The sequence below is a fragment of the Pseudophryne corroboree genome, chromosome 7 (genome assembly GCF_028390025.1).
Source record: "Pseudophryne corroboree isolate aPseCor3 chromosome 7, aPseCor3.hap2, whole genome shotgun sequence".
In the NCBI taxonomy this organism is placed as follows: Eukaryota; Metazoa; Chordata; class Amphibia; order Anura; family Myobatrachidae; genus Pseudophryne; species Pseudophryne corroboree.
The window spans coordinates 120,230,376-120,250,743 of record NC_086450.1 but is presented as its reverse complement, the minus strand read 5'-3'; the positions used below and the strand labels follow the sequence as shown (position 1 = coordinate 120,250,743).

The 20,368-nt window shown below is 43.0% G+C and overlaps 1 protein-coding gene across 4 annotated transcripts in view; it reads right to left on the bottom strand.

Annotated features, from left to right (window-relative positions):
• The window catches only part of LOC134944756 (sodium channel protein type 2 subunit alpha-like), a 423,313-nt gene that overhangs the window by 38,177 nt on the left and 364,768 nt on the right, over nt 1-20,368 (bottom strand). For all 4 annotated transcript variants that reach the window (XM_063933594.1, XM_063933593.1, XM_063933595.1 and 1 more), the window contains exons 19-22: nt 17,913-18,048; nt 16,699-16,853; nt 15,143-15,316; nt 1,822-1,944 (exon numbers count right to left, since the gene is read on the bottom strand). In XM_063933594.1, coding sequence (XP_063789664.1) covers nt 1,822-1,944; nt 15,143-15,316; nt 16,699-16,853; nt 17,913-18,048 — 588 coding nt within the window. The remainder of the gene's footprint in view (nt 1-1,821; nt 1,945-15,142; nt 15,317-16,698; nt 16,854-17,912; nt 18,049-20,368) is intronic.

Sequence of the window (20,368 nt, the reverse complement as noted above, 5' to 3'; positions counted from 1 at the left end):
CTCATTGTAGTACAAGCATCAGAACTGAATTGCCAGTAAAAATCCAAAATATACATGCATGAATTAGTGTTTAATAGTATTCAAATAAAACTAGAACCATTTCTCAAGTGAACAGAAATAAGTAATCATTGCAGTGAAGCCAATATATAAATTTGCTAAATAAAAGTCTTGTACAGTATAACAATCATACAACAGAATAAGCCAATGTTATTAAACTGCTTTGTGCTGTACGAAGCTTGCTGATTCCCATTCATTTTTGGGTACCAGATTTGACTTCTCTAAATGCAGCTTCGGTATTACACATGTAGTAATGACACTGGCTATATTTGCAGATTTCTATTGTCATTAATTACCGATAATGTCATGAAATAATTTTCAAAGGCAAACTGGTTATTGCTTGATCCTAAATTGTTGTGCAGAATTTTCACACTACTGGCTATCAAAATGTTACAATCTCATACCCCTTTCTTTCACACATACCGCAAAACCCCATTTTTTTCTTCCTGTGAACGCACATTGACCTGGGTTTTTGCTCTGGGGAAGATGTACTAAGCCTAGGAGAGTGATAAAATAGAGCAAGATAAACTACCAATCAGCTCCTAGCATTTTTCAAACTTAGCAGTTAGGAGCTGATTGGCCGGTAGTTTATTTCTTGACATGTTATCACTCTGTTAAAGTTTAGTACATCACCAATGTGTGAACAGAAACTGCCCTGGTTGGAGTCCAGGGTTCACGACCTTGCTCGGTACCAGGGATTTTCCTGGAGTAACCTGGATCACCTATAGTGTGCACGCATCCAACCCGGGTTGAAAGAAGTGTGTCTCATTGGCTGTTCGGTGCACTTGCAGATGACAGCAACTGCAGGCACATGGACCACATGAGTGGGGAGCACATGGAACACAGTGGCAGCCACAGCACCAGTGGGCGGACTTAGTAGACACAGTGGGCCAAAAATCCTAATTTTTCAATTACGTTATTACTGCGAGCCAAAAAAAGCATCCCCTTTAAATGACACAACAAATTCCAGTGTGAACGCATCTGACCTGGGAAATTCCTGGGTTTTTACTGTAGTGTGAATGTGGGTCTCTGCCTGAGACCTAGGTTCAAACGGGATGATAGACCTTGGTCAAGGCCATGTATTTGCCAGATCTTATGTGTGAAAGGGGCTTAATAGTCTTTTGCAGTCATAGTACTCCCACCTCCTACACAGAGCGGAAGCTGCTATATTGACAATACAGTCACTGTTTTTTCATTATTTTTATGCTACATTTAAGATAACTACATGAATAATTCAAGTTTATAATTGTATGGAGTACAGAAAGCAAAATGAACACTCTGTAGACTTGTGCATTGGTGAAAGCATTGGAGGTCCTGATGGATCCAGCAAATGACAAAATGTTGATTTTTTTTGTGTGTTTGCTTTTGTTAGGTTTTATAATGTAGTTAATATAAAGTAAAGCATACTTTGCAAACCAAGAAGACCAAGTGTGTTCCCAATGAGAAAAAATGTTCAACCAATTTGCCTTTCCAAATCAGACCTCATCGGTAACGTGATTGGTAATGAAAGATTAGGAACAAACCAAATAATACTTTGTCAATTTTTATCATGACATGTACAAGCCTCTATGGTTTCTTAATCATTAAATTTGGAACATGTGCAGTATGTAAAGGCAAGTTATTGCCATTGGAAATAATGGCAATTAATTTGAGCTATAGTTGAAATGATCATAAAAGCAATAGGACAGCATAGATTTATCATTCCTTATGACATAAATCACATCTATGTTTCTACTCATGCAGTAAAATCCTTGTTCATCTTACCCTCATCCCTTCAAACCGTGAGAGGGCTCTTAGTGGTCTCAACGCCCTTAATGTTCTTAGTGACTTAATAGCCCCTAGTTCTGAATATCCCAAGGCATTAGCTACTAAGCTAATAAGAGAGACCTATACAAAAACAAAAGTAACAATTCTAATTTCTCTGCCACAATCCATGAAATAAACATGAGGTATCTTTTGTTTTTCCAGTAGCGATGATGCATTCTTGTTCTTCCAATGTCAGCAGGAGAACTGCAAAAGTAAAGCTGGTTAGAAGAAAAGAAGTGAACCTTTATATTTTGATAGAGACCTGCTGACACAATGGAACACACCTCCTCATAGACTTACCCTCATTCACAATTTACCAAATCTCCAGTTGGTTAAAGAGCAAAATTAAACCTGACTATACGTCTGCTACAAAGGAAAGAAGCCAATCTGTGCTGCGTGACACTGACAACCTATGAGGTAGTCTTACCCTGATGCCTTCAAATCTTGATAATGCACGTAGAGGTCTCAGTGCTCTCAAGGTCCTTAGAGATTTTATAGCAGCTAGTTGGTCATACCCGAGTGCCACTGCCAAAAGGGATATGATTGAAATCTGTTCAGAACCAACAGCATGCTTAATGAATAAAGGGTTAATATTTGTGGTGCTTTTCTATTGCTTTTGATAGGTAGAAAATTCTTCTATCCTTGTGTAAAAGGGCAAATTGTGCAAATTTTGATCTACTGTAGGTATAATGACATACCGCCCTGTCCCTGGACACATTTGCTTGTAGACTTCGGGTTAAATCTGGACACAGATTGCTATATGTGGTCAGCACATAACCCAATCAGTGGCAAATTTAAACAGATGGATTAATTATTACAGCCAGATATTTAAAGGGATGGGTAAATGAAGAGATCATAAAGATGAAGATACACAGAGGCAAATACAGTGTTTGGGTGATAAGAATTCCCTTTGGCCTGACAGCAGCTCCACTCTGATCACAGTTGGTCTAAGGGAGAGATGTGCTAAGCAGTGAAAAGAGTAGGGAAGTAAGCCAGTGTTGAAGTTGCCCATGGCAACCAATCAGCATTGAAGTAACATTTAGAATTTGCATACTATAAAATTGTATAGCACAGCTGATTGGTTGCCATGGGAAACTTCTCCACTGACTCACTTCTCCACTCTTTTCACTACCTAGTACATCTCCGCCTTAGTATTAAGCCTTGGTGAGAGAAAAAGTGGATGGAGATAAAGTACCAGCCATTCAGCGCATAACTATCATGTTACAGGCTGTGTTTGAAAAATGACAGGAGCTGGTTTCTCTATCTCTGTCCACTTTATCTCTCTTCAAGGCTTAGTACATAGACCCCATTGTGAGCCATTTGAACTTCTATGCACAGAGATGTTGGCAAAATCTGCTCTGAATGATCAAAATAGATCTCAGCATCAGCATGTGTGTATCCAACTTAAGCTGTGGATTGTGCTGTGATGGTGAGTGTTAGCTGATATAGGCACATATTTATCAAAGGGTGGAGAGAGATAAAGGGTCTGATTCTCATTTGGAAGTAAAAAAAAAACAAAAAAACAAGTTACCGCGCACCTGGGTAAAACCATGTTGCAGTGAAGGTGGGGCAGATGTGACATGCGGATAGATTTAGATTTGGGTTGGGTGTTGCCAAATTAAAATTTAAATTGCTATGCACACATAAAGTTGTCTAACACTTGCATACCTCCCAACTGTCCCAATTTTGGCGGGACAGTCCCATTTTTTGGCACTGTCCGGATGTCCCATCCTTGGGCCGCAGTGTCCTGCGGTGTGTTTGTGTGGGGGGAGTTGGGGCAGTAGTTGGGAGGCCCTCTCTCACTTGCTGCTCTGCTTAGCGGTGAATAGATGCAACTCACAGAGCACAGGGCATGCCCCCACAGTGACAAAAACAGGAGCATGACCCACATAAACAACACTCCCCAGGAGGTCGAGTCCCCTTGACAGAGGGCCAAGCCCCCTAATTTTGAGCATGCACCTTTCGCATACCCAGCTGTACTGCTTTCATGCCAGCCAAAGTTGGGAGGTATGCTTTTTTGGGCTACATGCAAAAGCCTGTATTTACCTTGCACAGAAAAAAAAAATGCATTTGCTCCCCTTGCATTGCAATATGGTTTGTTCTACATACAGAGTTACTTGCTTTTTTACTTTACTTACAAATCAGAATCAGGTCTAAAGTACCAACCAATCATTTCCTGTAATTTTTCACACATAGCCTGAAAAATAACAGGAGCTAAGTTTTGACACTTTATCTCTCTCCTTAATGAATAATAATATGTTAGAACAGAAGGGTATGTAAATTTATATGCCCCATGTTAACGGATGACCCAATGTATACAGTTCAACTGGCTGTGAAGTGCCATCTTGGAACAGCAAATCGCAACCTGCATAATCACAACATGGGGGGTCATTCCGAGTTGATCGTAGCTGTGCTAAATTTAGCACAGCTACGATCAGGAACACAGACATGCGGGAGGACGCACAGCACAGGGCTAGCCCGTCCCGCATGTAAGTCCCTACCCCATCGCTGAAGTACTAAAGCATCGCACCGCGGCGATGCTTTTGTACTTCAGGAGTAGCTCCCGGCCAGCGCAGCTTTTGCGCGCTGGCCGGGAGCTACTCATCGCTGCCCAGCTCGCAGCGGCTGCGCGTGATGTCACGCAGCCGTTGTGGCCCGACCCCCCACGGTCCGGCCACGCATGGTTGGCCGGACTGCGCCCACAAAACGGCGGCCAAACGCTGCCGTGCCACCCCCTCCCACCCAGCGACTGCCTCTGCCTGTCAATCAGGCAGAGGCGATCACTAGGCAATGACAGCCGTCGGCTGTCAGCCATGCACCGGCGCATGCGCAGTTCTGACCTGAACGCTGCACTGCTAAGAACTGCAGCGAGCGTTAAGGTCAGAATGACCCCCATGGTTGGATGTTCAGTAGCACATCACACCTAACTGAATTGGCCCCAAGGAGTCAGTAAAGTTTCTTGCACACTAACTGGAAATTAATTGAAAGGTTTTTTTTTATACCTATCTTAAATCCACCATACAGCACAGTAAAACCAGACAGTGTCTTTTTTTCACCCTTATTACCCGTGTAACTACTTTATGATTCATGATCATGTGTGCTGCATCATTAAAAGTGTCCGCCAAAACAGAATGGAATACATTTACCATTATAGTGAGTAGGAGGGAACCAACCAAGCAATTTGCATACTTGAAGCTTGCAAAATAAAGTGTTCACAAGATATCAGCAGAACTCATTAACACATTGACTTCTCTATTTGATTATAATATAGGGAATGCTCAACGTAACTGCAGATTCAATTAAATGAGTCACATGCTTTATAAACTCTGACAAAGAAACTAGTGAATAAAATGTGAGCTGCTTGGGGGACATTTTACTTATCTAAATGCATTTATTTTGTCTTAATTAAGCCATGAATGTGTCCATAGCCTACAATGGGTTTATTGTGGTTAAGGACATACCTACAATGCATTGAAACTTTATGAAAAGACTGGTGCACACTGTGCAGAATCGTTTATGCAGACAATGATTTGTATGAAAAGCTAAATTTTCCTGTTTTATTGTTTGACTAAATGTCCTTAGATGGAGCTGCAGCTGTAGTCAGAGATGCTTTTCTCCATTTTTCACTGCATTATCAGCAATTACGGTTTTGTCATCTAAAGCCTACACATCCTGGTGTAATTGCACCCCTTGCATTGCAAAATGGTTTCTTCCATATACAAAGTACAATACTTGCTTTTTTTTTTTTTGCTCCCAACTTAGGTTTATTGCACACCTTAATATTGCAGCTGCATACCTCCCAATTGTCCTGCTTTTAGGGGGCAAGTCCCATTTTTTGGGATTGTCTCACTGTCCCACTCGCAGGCCTCAGTGTCCTGTGGGCAGAGCCAGTGCAACCCTCTCAGCAAGGGTATGCAAAGCAAGGAGGCGCTTGTCTGGGTAGGTGCTCTCCCCGCTCTGCTACCCTGATGAGCAGTAGCACCAGCACGGTACTCTGACTTCACGTCCTGACAGAGCGGCGCCGCGCCGGTGGAAGCAAGGCAGCCGCAGTCACAGTGAGTGAGCGCTGCTGCTGCATTTTGGAGGAGGGGCAGTATGTGGGTGGGGCGGGGAACCGTGAACCAATAGCGTCAGGGCAGGGGTGGGAATGGGAGGGATGCCGCCTGCTGCTGTTTGCCATACTTAGATGCCGGCCAACGCAGACGTGGAGAATCGGATGTTAGCGCCTGTACCTGCACGCTCAGTGAGACCTGGAAGGCACTATAATGAGCGGCCCACCACAGACACTGAAGTGGAGCAGCTATACCTGGTCTAATGGATCAGGTAAGCAGCTCAGTTCAATAGGCAGCACTGACTCGGTGTGGGAGGGAAGGTGGAGGAACACTGTGGTTGTGGGGGGTGACACAATTGCTGGGAGATAATATGGGTAGGGGGTGACACTGTGGCTAAGAGAGAACACAGGGGTAAGGGGTGACAATGGCAGGGAGAGAACACAGGGGTAGGGGGTGAAATAAATAATGGATTGCGTAGAATGGGAACATAGGCCGAAAGACGATAAAGTTAGAGGCACAGAGAAGCAGAAGCGGGCACAGAGAGACAAGAGGGGGTACAGATAGAGGCAAAACAGGGCACAGAGAGCCAGAATAGAGAACAAAGAAGCAGTATGGGTCACAGAGGCAGTAGGGGTTACAGACAGAGGCAGAATGGGGCACAGAGAGGCAGAAGGGGGTACAGAGGAAGAAAGGGGTACAGATAGAGGCATAAAGAGGCAGAAAAGTGTACAGATAGAGGGAGAAAGGGGTACATATAGAGGCACAGACTGAACGGAGCATAGGTTGAAGCACAGACAGAATGGAGCACATATAGAAGCACGGACAGACCGACGGGGATAGAAGGAAATGTCTAATTGTATGGACACTGCCTTTCCTTGTGAGATTACACCCATTTTTGTGGTGTGCCACTTTGGCACACGCTATCTCTTAATTAAAGATGGGAGGGCACAAAGTTATAGTTTGCAGGGGGGCTCCAAACACCCTAGCACTGGCCCTGCCTGTGGGGGAGAAAAGTTGGTGGTGGGGGGGGGCACTGTCAGTGTTGCTCTGCATTGCATAGATGCTGTGTGATGTGTACAAACAAAAAGTTTACGTCTCACTTTGCGCTTTCCAATGTCCTCAAATCTTCATAAATACAGTGCTTTGCTAAAGTATTCACCCCCCTTAGCTTTTTACCTATTTTGTTAAATTACAACCTCTCATTTTGTTTTTGTTTTTTTATCTGAATTTTATGTGATGGATATGCACAAAATAGTCTAAGTTGGTGAAGAGAAATGAGAAAAATTTATATAAAAAACTAATTTTATAAATACAAATTTGAAAATTGGCATGTGCATATGTATTCACCCCCTTTGCTATGAAGCCACTCAAAAGTTCTGGTCTAAACAATTACCTTCAGAAGACACATAATTAGTGAAATTAAGTCCACCTGTGTGCAATCTAAGTGTCACACGATCTTTCAGTATAAACACACCTTTTCAGAAAGGCCACAGAGGCTGCAACACCACTAAGCAAGAGACATCACACCATGAAAACCAAGGAGCTCTCCAAACAAGTCAGGGACAAAGTTGTTGAGAAGTACAAGTCATGATCCCCCGGAGCACCTTCAAATCCATCATCTTCAAATGGAAAGAACATGGGGGGTCATTGCGAGATGATCATAGCTGTGCTAAATTTAGCACAGCTACGATCATTCACACTGACATGTGGGGGGACGCCCAGCACAGGGCTATCCCGCCCCGCATGTCAGTGCCGGCCATCCCCCGCAGAAGTGCAAAGGCATCACACAGCGGCGATGCCTTTGCACTTCAAGAGTAGCTCCCGACCAGCGCAGCTTTAGCATGCTGGCCGGGAGCTACTCATCGCTCCGCGGGCCGCAGCGGCTGTGTGTGACATCACGCAGTCGCCGCTGACCGCCCCCATTCGGTCCGGCCACGCCTGTGTTGGCCGGACCGCGCCCAAGAAATGGTGGCCAAACGCCGCCGTTCCGCCCCCCCCCCCCCCCCCGCCCAGCGACCACCTCTGCCTGTCAATCAGGCAGAGGCAATCGTAGCGTCCCGACGGCCTTCGGCCGTCAGCCATTACTTAGTGTTAAAAATAAGAAGGCACGTTTTCAGTTTGCCAAAAAGCATGTGGAAGACTCCCCAAAGGTATGGAGGAAGTTGCTCTGGTCAGATGAGACTAAAATTTAACTTTTCACCCACCAAGGAAAATGCTATGCCTGGTGCAAACCCAACACGTCCCATCACCCCAAGAACACCATCCCCACAGTGAAACATAGTGGTGGCATCATCATGCTGTGGGGATGTTTTTCAGCAGCAGGGACTGGGAAACTGTTTCGAATCGAGGGAAAGATGGATGGTGCTAAATACAGGGATATTCTTGAGCAAAACCTGTTTCAGTCTGCCTGTGATTTGAGACTCTGACGGAGGTTCACCTTCCAACAGGACAATGACCTGAAGCATACTGCTAAAGCAACACTCGAGTGGTTTAAGAGGAAACATATAAATGTGTTGGAATGGCCTAGTCAAAGCCCAGATCTGAATCCAATTGAGAATCTGTGGTAAGACTTGAAGATTGCTGTTCACAAGCGGTAACCATCCAACATAAAGGAGCTGGAGCAGTTTTGCCTTGAGGAATGGGCAAATATCCCAGTGGCAAGATGTGGCAAGCTCATAGAGACTTATCCAAAGCGACTTGCAGCTGTAATTGCCGCAAAAGGTGGCTCTACAAAGTACTCACTTTAGGGGGGTGAACAGATATGTACGCTGAAGTTTTCTGTTATTTTGTCCTATTTGTTGTTTGCTTAACAATTAAAAAAAAACATCTTTAAAGTTGTAGCCATGTTCTGTGAATGAAATTATGCAAACCTTCAAATAATCCATTTTAATTCCAGGTTGTGAGGCAACAAAACATGAAAAATGCAGAGGGGGGTGAATACTTTAGCAAGGCACTGTATACTCCTCAATGGGTCATTGTATATGTAAAAAAATATACAAAAAAGCAATGTGTGAAACTGTATCATAAAGTCCACTATTGAAACTCCAAATGTGTAGGAAGCAGGAAGGTGTTGAGTCCTCTCCCCAATAGGCACCAAGAAGATCCCTCAGCCAATATATCACACCAAAGGTGTCTAGATGATATCAGATAGGTGCTCACATGTATGCTTACATGAGTACTGTGAAGACTTGCACATAAAGGTTTCTTTCACAACCTCCTATCGGACTGAAGTAATCCTTAAAACTCCACCATATGTCTCAAAACAAAATGCAGGGAAACTGGTTTGTGGTTTCCATATGAAGAAATACAATCTTTATTAAAATAAAATTAAAATCGTCATCCCTACCCTGACAACATGTGTGGAACGATAGGACACAGGCCTCCTTCTCTCTAGATGTGCCCCTGTGAAGCATATTATGGTTTGACAAAAACACTTAAGAAGACTAATTTCACCATACTGAGATCACATATAGAATGCATATACTATAAATACATACATGTAGCAATTTATCTTTGGAACATGTACAAAAGAATTAAATGAAATCAAAACAGTACAGTGGTTAGCATTGTTTCCTAAGAGCACTGGGGTTTTGTGTTCAACTGCCACAGAGGCACAAACTTTGTGGAGTTTGTATGTTTCCTCACAAAACTCAAAAAACCTGCTTGTGGGTTAACTCGCTTCTAAGATAAATGGACCCTAGCATGTTGTGTGTAGTAGCGAATTTAGGGGGAGATGTAGTAAGCAGTGACAAGAGTGTAGAAGTGATCCAGTGGGGATGTTGCCCATAGCAACCAATCAGCTGCTCTGTATAATTTTATAGTATGCAAATTCTAAATGTTACTTCAGTGCTGATTGGTTGCCATGGGCAATGTCTCCACTGGCTCACTTCTTCACTTTTTTCACTGCTTAGTACATCTCTGACTGTAAACTCTAATTTGGAAAGAACTGATTTAAATAATAATTTAGAACAGTAACTCAGCCCAAGATGGCTCCTCACCCTACCAAGAATGTAAAGTGCTATAAGGCCTACTGGACGAATACACTTTATAAATAAATTAACATATAAATAAATAATCATTATTAACATTGGTAAGTGAACTGTATTAAAATATTGACTAAATGTGAATCAATGGGGTCGATTCAATTCAGCAACAGTTGAATGCCCCCGGGAATTAGCTCCCGACGCTATTCAATTCAGCTAAAGTTAAGTCGGAGAATGCCCGTTCTCGACTTAACAGGTAGTTTTGTCGGGAGAACGAGCATTCTCCGACTTAACTACCTGCGGCGATGCTGATTCCCGTCAGAATCAGCCTCGCGCCGGCTGCGTGGCAGCTCTTTTGTCGGTTTTCTTCTCTCACCCCCCGAGGCCGAGAGAAGAATTCCTGACAATTGAGGGTACCTAGTCGCTGTATTGAATAGCGCCGGGAGCTAATTCCCGGCACTATTCAACTGTTGCTGAATTGAATCAACCCCATTATGTTAATGAAGAAACACATTTGGCCAGTAACACTCTTTGGCTGGCTACCTGTAGAACCGCAGGGGTCTGGTATCAACTGCCTACAGTGCCGGACTGGGGTATGTAGGGCCTACTGAGGAAAGTGAGAGTAGTAGGGGCCCATGCTTAATGGGTGTAGTCTGCCACCAGAGGGGCTGTGGTCAGTCACCACAGATGCTTGGCTAACAATCAGGCAAATCTTGGTGTAGTTTCTATAGAATCAAACCAAGCACCCATGTTTATCAGTGTTCCTGTTCCACTGTGCAACAAGCCTCTATTACAGTAACCAGTGCTTAAAGTGGTCCTGGAGAGGTGGGGGAACTCATCTCCTCTATCACCCTCGCGCCTACGGCGCACTGCATAAGGGGTGTGGCCTCACTAAGAAAGGGCATGGCCACACAATAGTACCCCCAATTAAAAATCAGCTCCATTGTACCTCATTACATCACTGTTACTTTAACATTAATGAAAGAACTGATCCAGCCAAAAACTACACCTGCAACCTGGGAAACATGTAACCCAATGCACAACCAAGATGGGGGATAGGGGACCCCAGCTGGATACATAGATATAGGAGGGATACATACAGAGCAGTATCACTATATACATAGCAAGGAGGTCTCAGCCCCAGTGCTCACACAAAGACCCCAAACAGCAGCGCACAGACTCCGGGCTCCTGTAGCAGCGCCCTCATCCTCCACCGGCATCACAGGGATGGCGACAGCCGGAGGCACTGCACTGGCTATCCCGTGGACCGCACACTGCTAGACTCGGGAGAGGAGAAAACGTCTGTCTGTGCAGAGAGTGGGACGGAGGAGGAGCAGGGAGCGTCGGTGGGTTCCAGCTGTAGTGAGGTTTGAAGGTGTCAACGGCCGCCAGCCATTTCTGCGGACCGGCTACTGATCAAAAGAAGATGCCGCTCTTTGAATCTGGCGCCGATTGTGCGCCAATCATGGCTGGCGAACCGCCAGCCAATGAGAAGCTGCCACTGAGCAGCTTCTCATTGGCTGGCGGTGTGCGAGCCATGATTGGCTCACGGGGCTCACCCAGTTAAAAAAAAAAGCCTTGCTTTCTTTTAATTGGCAACTGGTCCACCCATGAGCAAGGATTGGCTGGCGGCTGCTACAAGCTTCCAAGTGCACTGAAGCCAGGATCAGACGCTAGTGGCTGGACGGAGGTGGAACTGGTTGAATTTGAAGTGACGGAATGCAGTTCCGCCCCGTTTCGGCCCACTTTAAGCACTGACAGTAACAATGTATATTTAGAGTGTACAATCTGGAATCTGACCCCTAGAGAAGGGGGTGGGGCACTTGAGTAGTGGGGCCCACCGGAGATTTCTCTTGTACCCCGTATCCAGTTCAGCCCTGAGTGCCTCCAAGTCCACCCCTTAGCACAAATGTATCTCATAGATGAGTGGGATCCTATGCACAAAAGATTCCTTTACTTGTGGGGAAAGGTTAGTTTCTAGCCTTGTTTGTTACAGGATTCCTATAGTTATGAAAGTCAAATTGGTGTTATTCACTATAAAGATTGTACACGGGTTCACACAACTGTGAGGTAAGGATCAATGATCACTATGACTACTCTAAGTTCCTCTGGAATAAATGTAATGTGTTTACAACTAGCACATGCACAGATTTGAAAAATGGACTTAAAATTAAAGATCAACTCTTTGTAGAAATTGTTATAAGAAGCATTAAATAACACATTTGAATAGGACTATGTTGAATGCACAAAACTGATGTTAATCTAGAAACTCAAAATGTGGCTGAAAGGTATCCCATCTTACTCGTTTAATACAGGACTCTCACATTATCACCATATTATATTTTAAAAAAATCACTAATAAATGTAACAGAGGGAAAATAGTATCACAAATGTATTTTAGCAGCCATTATTGCTCCAGAGAACAGCCATCTGCTTCCTGTTGGAAAATTGATGCATGTCATTAAGGAAAGCCAATACAAGGAATAAAAAAAAAAGATTAAAATTGAATCACATAGCTCTACTGTAATTAAACAATCTAAATATGACATTAACAGGCAGCTCCGGACACTATTGAAGTGTCAACAGTTTTCTACTTCCTCACTGCAATGTGCTATTCAATCAGTATTTAAAATAATAGTCAAAATATTCCTCAGTGGGAAACTTTTTTGTAGACCTCAGGACAAACTTGCGAACTGCGTGGAACCAGCTAATTATTTTTTTTGGGTTGACCCAGTATTTATGAGATTACAATCTGTCACTAGGAATGATTGACATTACTGAAATACAAGGCACCTGCAATCTCATGAATATTGGCTCAGCGCACTTATATGATGGATTCACTTTGAAATACCATCACCCAGAACACTTACTATGTTCAATTGGTGTCAACCCCCCCAAAAAATAAAGTAGGCTTCTGGTTAGATGGAAATGATGAAAGCTTCCCAAGTGAGGAAACATTTGGCTTTTAACAGCAGTAATATTTATTACATATCTAATTTTGAAACACTGAACAGTGAATAATACATATGAGATCATTCATTGACAACTGTGTTGATTTAAATTGCTTTGTCTGAGCAACTACAGTCACCTGGACTGTCCACTCACTCAGAAGTGGGCAGCAGCAGGCAGCCATAGGTGGCTTCCGGGATACTTGCATACTTCTTTTGGGGCATCTGGGAGAGCCACCCAAGAATCAGAAGCCTTTCAGGGGAATAAGCAAGTATGATGTGAATTGACCTGTACACTCCCACTTGCTCAGCTACACTTACCCTTTCCAATTGCAGTACTCAGGGCTATAACTAGCTATGGGCCAGCGGTGCCTGGCACACAGAGCAAAAGCACTGAGGGCACAGGACCGCTGGCAGAACCCGCAGGGCCGCTGCCCACGGTGAGCTTCAGTACACCTAGTCACTGGTGTGGATGAGGATTGCGGGGTTGTCTCCATTTCCATCCCGTGACGGCCGCAAACCAAGGATCCCTGCCGTGCCTTCATAGCACAGCACACGCTGGACAGGAAGTAGCTCTACACGCTGGACAGGAAAGCTGCTACAGGGGAGAAAGGTGCCAACCGCTGCCACTACTATTAAAAGAGGGGCGGCGGGGATGCAACTGATTGCTGCTGCTGTGCTGTGGGGAGAAGAGTGAAACACAGTCACCGTGCCGCCAGTCTCCAGGAAGGAAGGAGGAAAGGCGGTGCAGATGTGTGTAGTGCGGTGAAGGGAGAATACGGCTGCTGCAAGGCTGGCGATGGCTGCGGTATGTCTGCGCGGGGTGAGGGGAGATGTGCCATTGTTGCTGTGTGAGTGGAGCTGGGGTGTCGGACGCAGGCTGCTGTGTGGAGCAGGGGAGAGAGGGGATTGAATGGCTGCTGTTGTGTCTACTGGGGGTGCGTGTGTGTGGGATCTCTATGGCCGCAGCTACTGTATACTAGCAAGAGAGGGTAGTGTAGTATGGCTGCTGTGTGTGGTGGTGGGGGGTACTTACTTTTACTGTGTGGTGGTGTGGTGTGCTCCCTGTATTGCCCCCTTTTCCTCTTAATCTAAATATATATACACGCACATATACACATATATATATATATATATATAGTGTGCTCGGTTGCACATCCTCTCTCTTGTTCCCCTCTCTCTCTCTCTTTTTCCATGCAAACCCTCTTTCTTGCTTTGACACCCTCTCTCCCTGACACTATTTCTCTTTCCCCCTCTCTCTCATTATGTGTAAAAGGGAACTTTACCTGCCATACTGTGTAAGAGGGGGCTCTACCTGCCGTACTGTGTAAAAGGGGACTCCACCTGCCGTAATGTGTGAAAGGTGACTCTACCTGTCGTACTGTGTAAAAGGTGACTGTGCCAGCTGTACTGTGTAAAAGGGAGTTCTGCCTGCCGTAATGTGTAAACGGGAGCTCTGTGGACACACACCTTCCCCATGAAGCCACGCCTCTATAGTTTTGTTGCGTGCCTGCTATATAACTGTATCTTTTCTATATATGGTGGCGGTCGGGGGGGCGATGCTGATTCTTGTACACAGCACTAAAATATCTAGTTACGGCACTGACAGCACTGTATATACAGAAATTTCAAATCCCAATAACATGATGGCAAGTGTAGTTTATTTTAATTCTATTAACCACCAACCAGAAAAAAACTAAGGGGTGTAGTAATCAATTGCTCAACTTCTCCATATTGGTAGCTCAATATTTATTTTTCAACCATTGTTTGTAGCCTTACAACTATAACATTTATTTAGTGTCCATTAATGGAATACTCTAGTAAACTGGCATATCCACTTTGTTCACATTAAATTAGGCACACAGTCTAAGGTAACACATCATTTCCAAATGAATGGAAATTAAATTTGCACAGATTCTTTATAACTCTCTCCCATATAAACCAACTTCAGTGTTCACCAAACAAAGTATAATAGAAATTACAGAATAAATGCAACAAAGCTGTCCGTGTAAATGAGCCCTATATATTCAGATAATAAAATGCAGGATATTATATAACCAAGACAGGTAAAATGCACTACTATTACTACTACTACTACTACTACTACGACTACTATTACCACTACTACTACTACTACTACTACTACTACTACTACAGTATAATAGTGGCAAAAAGTAGCATTACTGCTTGTTTGATAACAACTAATCATTTGTTCCTTTTTTCAGAACACATATTATTAATTAGCTAGTATAGCTATTTTAGCACAATATATACAAATGTGTGTTTAAATACCTACATCAACAATTAGGAAGTCCAGCCAGCACCAGGCATTGGTGAAATATTTTACAAATCCGTATGCCACCCATTTCAGAAGCATTTCCAAAATAAAGATATATGTGAAGACTTTATCTGCATATTCCAGCATGGTTTTAATGGTTTTCCGTTGTTCAATGTAGATATCTTCAAAAGCCTGTAGTATGCAATTAATCATGTTTGAAAACAAATAAACATATCCACAAAATACATATCTTAACATATACTATGCCGTGGAAACCTAACTATTCTGCATGAATATTATATAAAAAAAACATTCTGTGTACAGACACAACCCTTACATTTTTATTTTATATATATATATATATATATATATATATATATATATCCCTTTCCGGTGCTTCTCTGACTTGAATACATAATGCTCCTTCTTCCATATGCTGCTTCATCTCCAAAGTGGCGTTTCCACAAAGGAGCATGCGAAGGTAGGGGGAGCAGTATAAATGCTGAGAAGTGCTATATACAGATGTGTCCTTCTCAGGGGCATCTTAAGAGAGGAGGAGGCCCGTGTGCAGTCTCCTTATCAGCCCCCTTCTCTCTAGCTGGCAGCGCTGTTGACTCTGGCCACTAGGGGACCCTAGCACTGTCCCAGAGTCTAGTACGCATGCACAGTCTCTGGGAAAATGGTGTGGCGGCCATATTCCGAGTGATTTTTCTACTGCACATGCGCGAAATGCCAGGTAAATGTCCTCTGCACCATTTTCATCATGATTTCTGCAATACTGCTGCTGCTGATGTGGGACTCAGGAGGGTTAGCATTAAAATAAAAATTGGTGTAGGGTGTGCCAGGTCTTGTGTAACTCTGCGCCAGGTGTCATATAAGATTTCCTCCAACCTCCTAGCAGTCTCCCCGTTGGCAGGATAGTATTAGATATATCGTATGCAGTTTTTTTTGCATACAATATATCTTTTACTTTCCCATCCATTTACTGCGGGATCCGACATATAACGAGTGCAGCACTTGTGATATGTCGGATCTAGGGGGATCCGATCCGATGCACACGGGAACGCGCATAGGATCAGATCGGGAAAAAAGCACACCGAAAATGCCCGATTTCACCCAATATATCGGCCTGAATTGGGCTGAAATCGGGCTGAAATCGGTCTAGTGTATAGGGCCCTTTAGTCTCATGTCTTAGGCACAATGCAATGTCACCAGGATACCCCAGGAAACTTTGCTGACTAATTTGATATATGACACTTGAATATTTGAGTGTAGTGGCCACACAAGTTCCGTTGTGCTACATATAAAAACCCAGTAATACCCAGATATACAAGTGTCATATCAAAGTAATCAGTGCAGTCTCCTTGTGCATCCTACTTGTACTGCATTGCGAATAAGACATATTTTCAGGTAAAAAGACTGAAATAAAGATGACAGCACTAGCAGAGTGGCACGGAACCTGGCCCCTCACTTGCACCAGGCGTCCCGTGTCACATGGCATATTGAAGCTAGTAATATGAGGATACATCTGTACAACCATATGATCTGTACCAATCATTTACATATGGACTTACCAGAGCTCCACTGCTAAGGAGAATCATGAATATAATAAAGGTTTCAAACCAGTTGTGTTCTACAATTATATAACAGGTTTTCCTAAACGCCCACCATGTCTTGCCGTTCTCTTCATCAATATTCACGTGGCAAATTGGAAATCTCTTAACACAGCCTAGAATGATCATAAATCAAGTAGATATTCAGCATTTCACATAATCAAAATGTATGTGTCTTATTCTTGTCGTTTATACCCACCAGAAGTAACTTCTAATTATTTTCTAACTATATACAGCATGGTGGTATGATTTCAGCAATTCCTTATTAGAAGTAAAAAACATCATAAGGACTCCAAACTCCCTTACCCCCACCCCCCCTCCCCTTGTTCAAATCAAACCAAAAAAACCTGAGGGCTGAACAGGAAGACTGCACTAATTGTTGTTGTGTTTTCTGCTATTAAGTTATGCAGTCTAGGGTTCCTTTTATTCTTTACTGTTCATGGAGAGGAATCCGTCATCTTCTGTAGTAGCATAAATGATAGTTCTATGTAAGACAAAATAAACGGCAGCATGGATTTTTTACATATTTGAGAAGTACCTGGGTAGGTTATGAATTGGGATACAGCTGCAATATCAATTTGCAGTGTGTAAAGTCATGCTTAGAACGGCCAAGTCACACAACTAGTGTTCCATACTTTCCTTAAACCAAAAACCTGTACAACGTGGAGTTCGCTCAGCCCATTTCTGTACATGTAATATAAGATGCGTTGCCCTCCTTCTCCCCACACTCAAGACCACTACACATTATTCACCACCTTTCTATACTACTGAACTAGTCCTACACTTACCTAGGCTGAGTGATAAGTAAATGATCATTTCAAAATGGAAATTGTTAGGAAAAAAGCAATGAGCCTAGTTACACTGAACAGTAGATTATCAATGCAGTCAATTTAGAGGAAACATTAGCTACTAGGTTCAAATACTAAAAGACTGGGGTCAACATCTCCTTCTCAGACTTCTCATCATCCTGAGCAGTGCATGTTAGAAGAAAGACAAAACATAGGTCTTTTCCTGTAATTCTAGATGCCAATAAAGATTTTCTTTTTCCACACAACATGTGTGCTTTTATGATTAACCAGGAGACTACATCTCATTATATAATCTTGCTGTGCAGGCCAACTGCCAAGTAAGAAGCCATACACGCAGCCTTTAATGAGCAATGTTCTCCCACTCACCTTCTGTAAAGCAGGCATCAGGCTCCTGAGCCTCCTCTGGTTCAGTCTCTACCAGCTCCCCTTCTCCTTCCACAACTACCCCAGGGGGTCTGATATCCACGGTGCTCCCTTCAGATGAACTGGTTAGATTCAGTTTCTGCAAATAAATCCATCCCGGAAAAAAACAATTAGCATATTGCTTGTTGATTTAAAACCGAATGCTGCTTAATTTCTATATTCTTACTATGGTTTTACTATTATAAACCATTTGTTAGTTAAACAGATCTAACCAATATTTAATTGACAATGTTCTTGTCGGCACCATAATCCCGTCTCCACATTGTTGACCCCATTACAATGCTGATTAAAGCATTTAAATGCTGTCGGTAGTATAACTGTAAACAAGCTGCTTTCACATCAGGCTTACAGTTATACTGCCGACAGCATTCAAACGCTTTTATTAGCAATTTAACAGGGTCAACATCATGGTGCTGGGATTATAGTGCCGACAAGAACATAATCTGTAATGTCCTTGGCTACGTAACGTTCCCAGCCCATACTTACTGGTTATACTTTGTACTAGTTATATTTATTGCTTTGCTTAAGTTATCCTTTGAGTATACTTATTGCTTTGCTTTAGTTATCCTTTGAGTATATTTATTACTTTGCTTTAGTTATCCTTTGAGTATAATTATTGCTGCATAAAAACTGATAGCTTTCAGTCATTGTTTTGTTTATGACTGTTGCACTTTTATGATAAACAAACCTAGGGCAAGTTACAGGACATCTGTATTAATATAAGAACAATTTTTTTCACCAATAATTTCCATAAAAAGGAAATACACAAAATTAGTAGTTGTTCAAGCAGTTGCATCCATCTCTGTCAATGCACCCATGGTCAATGTGCATTTCAAAACTACTTGTCGACCTGATATTCATACTTATTGATGTGACTGCAAAAGCAGATTGCAATTTGAGGCACTTTAAGGTGCACTTCTGGATTAAGAAATAAATTATGTAAATCCTTTTTAGTTGTCAAATTGCCAGTAGGATTGGGTAAGCCAAAACAAGTATGAATATCGTTCCATGTTACAGTAGTTTATCTGGTAGCATACACAGTCCGCATTCTCCGATCAGGTTTAATGTTATTACTATGTCATGTATAACATCATCATACAGTATGGCAGCACTTATATAAGTAGCAAATGTACACAGGGAATGATGGAAGCATCTATATTTGTAAGTTCTAAAATTATGCAGCCAAAACGAGCAATGCAATAAAAGGTGGCATAGCTGTGATCCACTCATAGCTCTTTCCCATTGAAAGTCAATCACAAGGGTGAAGATGCCATCATAAATCAATCAATAGACATTTGGGGGTAAAGTTTTAAAAATAGTACAAAATTGCAAATGTGCAGTAACACACAAGCCCATTAGACGTCTGCTTTCAGTAGGGGATATTTACTAACATTGCTATATTTGAGTTCACTTGACAGCAAAGGTTGCTCACATCTTTGTCCTCACCATCACATTCCTCTTCACTTTTCACTTGCTCTTTTTGCAGAGAGCTTCCTGTTTTTGTAATGGTTACCCCCCCCCTCCCCCCACTTTTAGTATTATGTACTTTATTTAGGCTTCCTCCTAATTTCTATTCTATTCTCCTTGCACTCTGCAATGACACTGTCATGATTTCATGATATCATGTCTTCAGAACCTGGGAACAGTTATTGCCAAGACAGCCATGTATGACTAGTGCCAATAACAGTCGGTCAAAACATACCTTTAGTCTTTCATCCTGGGCAGCAGCACCAGTTGCACTGCCCTCAGTAGAACCCTACTTAAGGCACAGCACAGATTCCTCATTCTTAATGTCATTATGGTACTGAATCAGTAATCTAGGCTTCCTCTAAACTCTAATGGCCTAGGTGACAACTTATGGAACTAATTCAGATATAGTTGGAGTAGCTATCGCTGCTGCTTCCTTGGAAACAGAAGCGATAGCTCTGTAAATGTAGAAGGAGAAGTCTATTGCAAGTACAACGCCTCCTGCTGCAGTATTGATCCTAGCTACGTCCTAGGATGCAGCATCGGATCATTGCAAAACCATCGGGTACCTTGCAGCACCCATGGGGTCATGCAAGCTGCCTGTCACATATCCTTGTAAGAGGTCAGGAAATCAATGTCCAGCTAAGTAGATCCTGGTCTCTTCCCTCCCCCTAAACGGCTGTGATGTGCCTCCGTTTTCACAAACAGAGGCCGTCCACCCCTCTTTCCTGCCCCAAAACGGCATCAGACCGTCAATCACTGACAGTCTGATGCCATACTGTGTCACAGGACCCAGTCGCACAAGCCCTGATGGGTCCTGCGCTTGCTCAAAGCACTGAACATTGGTACTTTGCACATCACAATGCAGCTCCTTCGGGAACTGAATTAGCCTCTATGTTGGCTAAGTAACAGCACCTGACCTGAATATACAA